Source organism: Mus pahari, chromosome 18 (assembly GCF_900095145.1).
Source record: "Mus pahari chromosome 18, PAHARI_EIJ_v1.1, whole genome shotgun sequence".
Taxonomy (NCBI): Eukaryota; Metazoa; Chordata; class Mammalia; order Rodentia; family Muridae; genus Mus; species Mus pahari.
Genome location: NC_034607.1, coordinates 41,447,638 through 41,458,282, shown reverse-complemented (window position 1 = coordinate 41,458,282; position 10,645 = coordinate 41,447,638). Strand labels below are relative to the sequence as shown.

The window sequence follows — 10,645 nt, the reverse complement described above, 5'->3', positions numbered from 1 at the left end:
AGAGAGAGAGAGAGAGAGAGAGAGAGAGAGAGAGAGAGAGAGAGAGAGAGAGAGAGAAGAACAGAGGTGAGTTGTGATGGGTTTGTGTAGGCAGCTTTCTGGAATGCTTACAAGCCCAGTGATTTCTCCCTTGTATCATTAAGAACTAAGCTTAAAATCAACAAATATTGCAAGCTACTGTATATCACCAATCTTTCAAGATGTTATAGCCATGCAAGCTAAATACACAAATCTGTTGGATTTCTTTCAGACTTAATGTAGCATGATATCTCCCAATATACATGAAATCATTCCACAATCATCATTTCCTTCTTTGGGATTCTTATAACATGTATATGTGAGCATATGGTATACACTAACAATTGAAACACTATTTAAAAATCATATATTTCTGCATCTATCCCTCATGTAAGTTTTAATACCTAATATATAATCTTGGCAACTGGATGAATGATATGTAAGTGAAAACCATTTAAAAACGATTTAATTTTCATAATATCAAATAAAGATTCAAAGGGTACAGAGAAGCTGTAATGCTACATAAACGGGACACTGGTTCAGCAAACATTCACACTTCCCATTCCTGTTCCCACCTCTTACTGCTCAACCCAGTACTGATGAAATTTTCTCTAGAAATTCTAAGAAACAACATTTAAGACTTTGAGTGTGGCCTCCAAGGGCAAGTAATGCTTTTAATCTAATTTTGCCTAATTTTAATCTAATTTGACCAAAATGTTTGTGTTAAGTTTCAGTTGAATTAGTGAGTGCCTGGCTTACTCTTATGTGCATACTGAGAATCCCCAATTGTCTGCATACAGCAGAGCCTTTCTTCCCACAGTCCACGAAACCAGTTAACTCTCTGAATTCTGCTCATCATTTTTCTTCTCTCCATAGTTCAGCTTCTGTGGCAAGGGGTGGTGCTCCCCACCACACCCCTGAGACCTCTTCGCGATCACTCTCTGAGCACTGAGAATAGCAACACTCGTTTAGAGAATCCAATTTCCTGGCATTAATGAACTGTGCTTCCTTACAGTAAATGATCCCTAACATGTATGTCCTAAAGTTAAAAAAAAAAAAAAAAAAAAAAAAAAAAAACTAAAGTTAAAAAAAAAAAAAAAAAAAAAAAAAAAAAAAAAAAAAAAAAAAAAAAAAACAAAGAAACAAACAAAAGACCTATAGATGTCCTTAAAAAAATGCCTTGATGTCAAAAAGAGAAAAGAATTTAAAATGATGAATGAATTACCTTCTCAGGAGGTGCTGTTACCACTAAAACCAGAAGAGAGAGGTGAGAATTAGTACAGTGAGCAGAGAATAACCCACTCATCAGATTTCAAAAGGAATTAGGAAGCCAGTATCTTCTCCCAAAACAATTACGAAGCAACTTAAGTCAAATGTGGCATGCCAATCGCCTGGCACCTGGGAGGATTTTACACATGGATGAGGAAGAACTTTCTGTGCCTCTCATTGTTCAGCTATCAAGGTTCAGAGATCAAAGGTTTCGGAGACATTCATTCAAAATTAAGACAATTAACCTCAAGTTTAAAGAAAACACTTCCTGAAAAGTTGTTCAATGCTTAAATCTTGAGTTTGGGCAACTTCCCGTGTCTTAGAAAATAAATGCTTCCAGTGTTCAGAAAGCCATCTGAAGTCAGTGTCAAAGAAGAATGACATTGTTTCATAGAGACAGGAAAATGAGTACTGCATTTTCTTTTTACATAATCCAGGCTTCTGATTATTGTCATGCTAACTAAATCGAACAAAAGCCACACCGCATAAGCCAATAAGAGACAATTACAACTTTAGCATCAATATACTTAGCAACTTACATATTACTCAATCAGTAATGTTATTGTGGTGGAGTGAGGTCTTCATAGTTTTGAAGTTGTTTGTTTTCATTAAGCAATTCCTAGCACTGGTCAACAGCTTTGTTTATTACTTGGAATTTTCTGAGTCACTATGTCTCCTTAACTATTAGCAAATAAGTTGAAAGCATTAATTCCAGGAAGAAATGAGCCTACCAGATAAATTAAAAGCACCATTCTTTCAAGGGGAGGAAGCTAACTATCTTTCTACCCTAAGAAACCCATCGTTAAGGAACCCTAGAGACAGACTTGCCTACCTCCTTCTGCTAAAATAAGGATGAGCAACCTAGCCCCGTGGTTCTCAGCCTTCCTAATGCTAGGACCCTTTAACCACCCTTATGTTGGGGTGACTCCCAACCACAAAAGTTACTTCATAACTGCAATTTTTTCTACTGATATGAATCACAATGTAAATATCTGGTAAGCAGGATGGTCTTAGGAGAACCCTGTGAAAGAATTGTTCAACCCCCAAAGGGGTTGTGACCTCCCGGGCTGGGAATGGCTGGCCTAGGTAGACAGTGACAATACCAGGTGCCGTCCTACTTGTTTTGCTTAGCCAAGGAAGAATTACACCACACTGAGTGACCAGATCTAGGCCAGAAGGCACCATGCTCAGAGCTCAGAACAAGCCCTGCTACTAGGGAAGGAGGTAATGCCAAGCTCCCACATGACTCACAAATGGGCAAATCTTTACCTAAGAATTAATGGCAAAAGCCAACAGGAGCTTTTTGTTTTATTTAATGTTTTTAGAGGACACAGATACATTCCTTACAGACCAAAAACTGTTCCATTTTTTCAGGAACAAGGCTTTTTTGTGGTAATCAAAATAGTCAATAGACATTATACACTAAGGAGAGAAGACATGTTTTCTTGGGAGGGAGGGCAAGCAGAGACTGTTAAAACTAGAGATCGCTAGACGTTCTGCCCTTAGTCATGGGTCCCATTAAACAATTTTTATGACACACAACAAGTCATGCCTATGAATTTGTCACAAGGTAAATGAAAGGACTTTCCCACAGCCCTCCCAGATTCCTGAGCTGTCTGGTTCCTACCTTCCAGCCTGTCACCTAGCAGTATCCCTCCTGCCAGCTAGCACCCCACAAAAGCTCAACCCATCAACATTTTTAAGCCTGTGGATTCTCCTTTATACAGTAGAATTCTGGACACAGAAAGGAATTTGTACTATTCCCCGAAGACAAAAATCCCTCTCCAGGAGTAAACATTAAGTTACTGTGGCTCCCAAACTGCAAAACTCTGTTCTGGAACTCACATGGAGTATTATTACCTGCTAGGAACACACACACAGGATGACTCTCAGTCGGGCAAAAAGGTCCATACTGGATCTAAGGATGTATTCAATATTCAGGTAACTTTTTAGTATAGTGTGTGTGTGTGTGTGTGTGTGTGTGTGTGTGTGTGTGTGTGTGTGTGATAAAAGTCAAAGAACATTCACACTGTTAAACATCCTACAATATCCAATATAGCTTCCTCATCCATTAAAGAATTACACAATTGAAAATGTCAGCATCATTAAGGATAATAGGCATGCTCTACAGAGATTAAAAACAAACACAAAAGTACAGATCCAGAGATGGATGGCTAACATGTAAGCTCACCTTCGGGCTCCGCCACTCTCGGCCCGTGTTCCCACGAGGAGGTCAGGGCCTCCACAGGCTCTTCCTTGGCTGGGAGAGGTGGAGGATGAGTACTTTTAGCAACAGGTTGAGTGTTCTTTGGCTTGACATATACAGCTTCTTTACCTATATGCTGATGGATTGGCCTGCGTCTATGAACGCCAGAAACCGTATAACCCATTCCACCAGGACAGATTTCCTTAAAAGCAGCTAGATTTGGGATGGGAAAATATTCCTTTTAAAAATCTAACAGTACAAACTTACAGAGGAAAATATCATGATGAATATCTCTTAATAAATCATCACTAATATAGGTACATTTCAAAACTTGAGAAACAGACGCAAAAAGTAAGCAAATTGCTTAAATTTCTGATAGACTTATGTATTTACAAGAAAAATTTTAACTTTTACTTTAAACATTTATTCATCTATTAATTCCTTATCCTACTCAATTAGGATAGTTAGCATGAATTTTATATATTGTATTTATATTCTAGCAGCCGATATGCCACTATGTAGACTACCTTATATATGTAAACTATATTACACAAAAAGATAGTAATATACTAGGAGTCGTTTTACGTACAGTCGACAACTATCAAACATGTGAGTATGAAATATCCCCAACAGTCAGGTTTTCTCCTTTCCTCTGCGTTTGTCCTTTCACTGGTTGTTAAAGAACTCAGCGAACATCTAAGTTAAATGACGAGCAAGAAGGTGTTTACTGTATTCAGGGACATAGGGGACTGAAACGCTCCTGACTTGTCTCCAGTTGATAAATCCAAGGACTCAGACAGAATGTCATGGAATGGGGGTACTAGTGATGAAGGGGCAGAGAGGGGAGTGTCTTTGAAGAGGACCTTCAGGTAGTGAGAAGAAAGCCGCAACACTAGGGACAAATCAGAGGTTATAGTCAGAAGCCAAAGCAAGAAGAACATGCCAGAGCGAGCTGTGTGTGGCTCTCTCTGAGGTCAGGGACAACCAGCAAATCTGGTCAGATTCACCATGCAGAGGACAATGGGGCATTCTGTACCATGTACTCATCACTCTCGTCAGGAAAAATGTCTTTAAAAATGTCTCTTTTTTTCCCCTCTGAGTGGACTGGGTATGATGTGTGATTTGCAGACCTCTAGCTGCAAACCCTGGGGCCGGTGGAGTGTGGCAGATGAAAACTCTACATAATCACTGAGCTCTTGGGCTTGGAAGCAAGCTGCCAAACGTAAGCAAGGGGGGCTTATGGTCAAGTTTTTGTTTCTACTTTTAAAATTGAAAGTAAAATAAGTCATTTTTCTCATTTTCACAGAACATGAAATCGTCTATTGAATGGACTAGGCCTGGAATCAGCACTTAATAAAAAGAAAACTCTACACTATTCCCTTACAGCTGAGATGGTGTTTTTTCTGAGGATTCACTCACTCAACCCCTCAACGGTGGAATCCACTAGGACAGAGAATTCTTAATTTAAAAAAAAAAAAAAAATGGATAGTTCCAGAACAAAGCATGGTTTTCTAGCAAAGCACACATTTGATTAAAATCATCCCATGGGCAAAACTTAAATACAAAAATTGTATGATTACTACCATAATGAAATTTAGTTACTGTACTTTGACAAGAGGCCTTGATGGACATTCCCCATCTTAGTTACACTTCATGTAAGGATTAAAATTGACCTTATGGACAGACGTGGGCCTATGAATGGCAAAGCTTTGCTAGTAATAAGTGTGTCAGAAGGCACAGGAGGGTGCTAGAGCCTGTGGGAGGAGTCTAAAATCATCCAACTATCAGGTCACTGACAATAAACTCTTACTTTTGCCATAGCTGTTCCTTTTGACTCTAAGCACTACCAAAGGTGAACTATGATACTAAAATTTACATTTAAATCCTGTCTGCTCTTGTGTGGTTTACTACACAATGCCATGTAAGACACTACATGGCCCTAGAGGTTTCATGCACGTTCCTATAAGGGAAGTTTCTCTAAACTTAAATCGCTTCAAGTAAGCGATTTAGTGTGATGCTTGGAACCCGTACCAAACCAGTGAAATCGAGGCCACACCTTCCTTGATCGTTTGATGCCCAGTGCTTGCAGATCATGCCTCCTTTTCTTCCACTGAACTCCTTCTGACTCAGCTTGGGAGTTTATTGATTCCTTGGTAAAATTACATTATCTAGAGAAATTTACGCTCTTAGAGCGCTAGGTTAATTATGATGCTCAACTTATTAACACTTGACCCCCTTCATAGTTCACTGTGGTTTTGGCAGGACCTCCTTTGGAATTATCTTTGTAGAGTACACTCATAATTGAATACAATTCTTTGTATTCCCAATTAGAGAAATCAAGGGCAATTTTAATAACTGAGTAAATAAGTCAATGTCCAGTAGGCTGTAAAACAATGGACAGCAAACCACTAGGAAAGCTCATGGCCCAGTAGAACTTTCTGGTTATTATACTTAAATATGAGTCCTCGTTCTAGAAGCTGATAATAAAATACAAGGGTTTATCTTCTTAGCTTAACATGTAAAAAGAAATCCATAAATAATGGGGAATTCCTATGTACATTTTCTTTTCTGACTTGAACTTCTCCATCTCTGCTTTCTTCAGAAACCATACAAACACATAATACTTTTAAACTATAAAATTAAACTCAGAAACTAATGTAACCCAAACTACTGAAGTCACTTTGTTCCTGGAGCTGGGAACATTAGTGTGTATACAGGTGGCTATAGCTTACCTGTGCCTGGGAGGGGACATTTCTCACAGTGTGGGCCCCAGGCCTTGCCCACACTACAACAGCAGATCTGCTTGGTGAGGTGAACGGAGAGAGGGAGCATACAATGCCTTCCAGGACTGACAAGGCGGTAACAGGGCCCTTTCTCTTCAGAGATCACAGGGGGATCCGCTAAAGACAAAGACAAGCCTGGTGTCACTGAAGAAACAAGTCAGATCGACTTTAAGTTAACATAAGATGGCCCTCACAGCATGGATGACAAACCTTGCTTTAAGAGAAATCCATCTAGATCCCGGGAATCATTTATTTTCATTAAGTGTCCATTCTCTAAATCATCTATGGTGTCGGAGTGGCAAATACTCTTAACTAGTTATTCCTGTCTCTGCCTGGATTCTATTTTTAACAAATATTAATATAGGAATGTGTGTAAAAGTTCAACATTTCCACCATTAGCTAGCTGCCCAACCAACCTAGTCATCTATGACTAATCATGATTTTGACCAACTGTTTCCTGAGACTGGGGTAAAAAGTTGCTTCTAAGGCAATGACTGATGAACGTCCAGGCACCATGGAAAATCAACAGCAAGCTTAGTACCATAAACCAGCACCTCAAGAGCTGTCAGAAGCTCAGGAATTCTCACCCAAGGCCAGAGAACGTACATGGCAGACAGGGAGTGGTTGCTGGCCAGCTGAGATACTCAAAGTCCCAGTGTGGCAAGCACAACAGAACAGGCAGGTTCTCAAGCCCTCATCCTATGCTGCAAAGGCAGCCAAGCTGCCATCATCTGACTCCTGTCTCCTCACCCTGATCTTCTACTGTAAATCAGGAATGAGTGCACTTCATTCAAATGCTGGCACAAGAGCCAAAGTCAAGAGACACAGCCTTGCCTTTCAGGTGTGTATCTCTTGATGCATGCATGGTGTATGGCTGGGGTAGTAAGTGCTACAGGACCAGATTCGGTGTGAGTTAACACTGTCAAGTCAGCCCCAGGTTGGTGGCCTCCTGTCTGCTTCCACATCTCGGCCATACCTCGTCTCTCTCATGGTGTCATGCCAAGCTGCCTTTCCTCCAGCCCCTGGTACTCACGATTCAATCCAACTTTTTTCTCTTCCTGCTTTGATGCACATTTCCACCTTTCTAACAGGACTGACTTTCCAGGTTAGATGCTCTGAAAATAATCTGAATAATGAAGTCACATGGCAGAGGAAGATGCAAGGGACATAGGTGGCTCTAAAATGTGGATCTACCACTCGCCTGTCCCCCCAATTTTCAGGAAACCTGCTGTGTGATGATGTAATGGGAAATGTGCCCCATAGTTTACAGCATTTGAAAACGTGTCCCCAGTTGGCAGGACTGTTTGGGGAAGTTTAGATAGTAAAGTTTTACTGGAGGAAGATTACACACATGCACACCTCACTACTTCCAGTTTCCTTTACTGTCATTGAACTTGTGGTTCAAGCTGTGAGGTCCCAGTTTCCTGTTTCTATTGCTATGCCTGACCCTTGCTGACTTGCTGTCCCCAACACTATGGACTTCAACCCTTTGGAAATGGAAGCCAAATTAAACTTGGTCTTCCTCAAGTGGCCTTGGTCATAGTGTTTTATCCCCAGTATGCAACAAAAGATGTTAATACACTTATCTTTCCTGACCCTTATTTTTTTTTTCGTATTTTCATTTACATAACAATGTCATAGGTTTCTGGGAAACTCATATTGATTGGAAATAATGACTAAGTCTGTGTATGAACGAGGCTAAGCACTATGACTTGGATATTTAAACAGATACTGGATTGTCTGTTGTTTTGGGTGTCATCTGGGTTTTACTGTTATTTTATACAACATTGATATTTAAGCCAGAGGACTTTGAATAAAGATATTTATCCTCTATGATATGAGTGGGCTTCACCCAATCTGTTCATACAAATACAAGAAAAAAAAATACTGATCTGCATTGAGCAAGAATAAATTCTGTCAGTCAGCTCCCTTCGGTAGCAAGCTACTACATCGGCTCTTCCTGAGTGGAAAGCCTGCCAAGTACTCTGTAAATTTTAGACCTGTCAGTCAACCAGTTACCTGAAATAAATGCAACCTCCTTTTACTTATGCAAAAACATGTGTGATATGCATGCATGCTCATACTTATAAATGTATGCATTACTATGTAAGAAAGTATATTCACTTGTACTTATTTTGTATATGGAAGGGGTATTTCTTTCAAGGAATTGGCTCCTGGACACATACTTATCCTGTTAGTTCTGGACTTTTGTTTGTTTGGTTTTATTTTTAATGCTAAATTACTTACTGGCCAAGCTTCAACTTTCTTGCTTATAAAGAATAGGGTCAGTATGTACACTCATCTATGATATTCTAAATCCTTGGCACACAGTAGGCCCAGAATGGCATGTTCAGACACCTATAACAATATAAAACCCAGCTCTCTCTTCTCTATCAAGTACACATGCGCCCAACTCAACCATTACTTAGTAACAGAAGTTCAACAAAGAAAAGAGAGATATTCCAAGTGAACTGAAGGTTGGAGGATAGGGAGTGGATGAAAAAACAGAACACCCCTGAAGATTCCAAACCCACACATGTACTGAGGGTGCGGATCAGTGGCAAAGCATGCACAAGGCCATGAGTTCAACCTCTCATACGGCTAAAAAATGACAGAAAAAATAAGCATAGTAACCTCCACAAAATATGTCTGATAAAGCCAACTCTGGTGTGGCTTCTAAAACAAGTGGGCAAGTGAACCATCTGGAGCCTTCCCTCTCCTGTCCACTCTCTGGTTTCTGGGCAAGTGAGCCACGAAAGGTTAAAGGTCATAGACTAAAAGTAAAAGAGGGCTTAGCAGCGGGGTAAGCCCTGACTAACATCTTCCTCAGGAAGCATGGATGCTAATGTTCCTATTGTCTCAGAATGTTCTACCAGACAGCTGTTCAGCTTAATGGTCAGCATGCTTTTTCTGTAATGGGCCAGATGATACATATTTTAAGGCTTGTTAGCCCCACAGTCTCTGTTGCAACTTCCTACCTTTGCCATTCTTATAACAAAAGCAGCCTTAGACAACATAGACATGGATATGGCTGTGTACCAATAAAACTTTATTGACAAAACCAGACAGGAGGCCGGTTCCGTTCACAGACTGCAATTTTTCCGACCACTGACCTAGAACCCAGAACCTGGATGCCCCAAATCCTAGTTCTAAATCTCAACTGTTGGTTACTATTTAGCTGATCTGAAGAGGTTTCTACAACTCTCTCTGCTTTAATTTCCAACATGGGAGACATGAACAATAATTACACATTTGGTAAAGTGGGTGGGGAAACTCAATAGAAATCCTAAACGTGACTGGCGTTTTAGAAAGGACTTGCCCTTCTTTGTCTCATGGCGTCTAGGGTGATGGTAGAAGCTCTAGAACAAATCTCCTCCCTGGCCTCCTTTGTCTATCAATTAACTCCAAGTTCAAGGGTAGAGATCATAGAAAACATTAAAAGCCCCAAGACAGATTGCTTTCATCTGGGGCCCTTTCCTGAACCGCAGCAGCAGGCATCGGAAGATGAATAAATGCCTGCAGAAGAACGAGTGCAGTTCAGAAGGTAGGAAATCTTCCCCCAATTGATTCTACTTTTCTCCACATGACTGTGATAGACACAAGCTTTTCACTTTGCCCCACAAGATAGGGCAGGGGAAGGCCTGGAGGATACGGGTCCAACTCCCTAAACACAGGTCAGAAGAGCCAGCAACTGTCAGCCACCTCCTCTTCTCTTCTGTTTGACTACACAAAGTCAAGAGCAGAGAGCAGGCAAGGCAAGAATGGCAAATAGTTGCACCCTATGCCAAGGGTGTTCACCTCACAGCATTCAGGAACACCAAGAGCTTCCCAGAGGCTCCTTAGCGACTGCCAAGTACACTTCTTAAGAGTTCAGAGTCAGGCACACATTTTATGGCCTGGATGTAACCTAATTTCATGCTGCTTAAGCAAATGCGATCAGTCTCTACCACATGCTTGCACACTCAGGCTCTGGTGTGTGTGTGTGTGTGTGTGTGTGTGTGTGTGTGTGCATGTGAGTGCACGCAGCATGCTCGCTCATTTCCCAATTCCTTTGCTTCTTTCTCATGACTGTGAAGGATACACTATTTGCCCCCACTTCTTGAGAACATCACATTCTCCCCTGATTCTTTCCAACTGGCTTTAGACTCCTCATCAGTTTCTTTATACAGTTCATCAACAAATCTGGACAAATAGGTACAAATCACAAATTCTGAAGGAATTGGACACACATTCATGATAGCATATGTGGTAAATTCATAGAGGAAAAAAAGAAAAAAAGAAAGAAGGAAGGAAGGAAGGAAGGAAGGAAGGAAGGAAGGAAGGAAGGAAGGAAAGAAAGAAAGAAAGAAAGAAAGAAAGAAAGAAAGAA

The 10,645-nt window shown here is 40.6% G+C and overlaps 1 protein-coding gene across 10 annotated transcripts in view; it reads right to left on the bottom strand.

Annotated features, from left to right (window-relative positions):
* The window catches only part of Ltbp1 (latent transforming growth factor beta binding protein 1), a 381,029-nt gene that overhangs the window by 113,725 nt on the left and 256,659 nt on the right, over positions 1–10,645 (bottom strand). For 6 of the 10 annotated variants that reach the window (XM_021218313.1, XM_029531227.1, XM_029531226.1 and 3 more), the window contains 3 exons: positions 6,226–6,393; positions 3,479–3,706; positions 1,244–1,266 (listed from right to left, as the gene is read on the bottom strand). In XM_021218313.1, coding sequence (XP_021073972.1) covers positions 1,244–1,266; positions 3,479–3,706; positions 6,226–6,393 — 419 coding nt within the window. The remainder of the gene's footprint in view (positions 1–1,243; positions 1,267–3,478; positions 3,707–6,225; positions 6,394–10,645) is intronic. The other 4 variants (XM_029531228.1, XM_021218316.1, XM_021218318.1 and 1 more) reach the window with 1 other exon arrangement.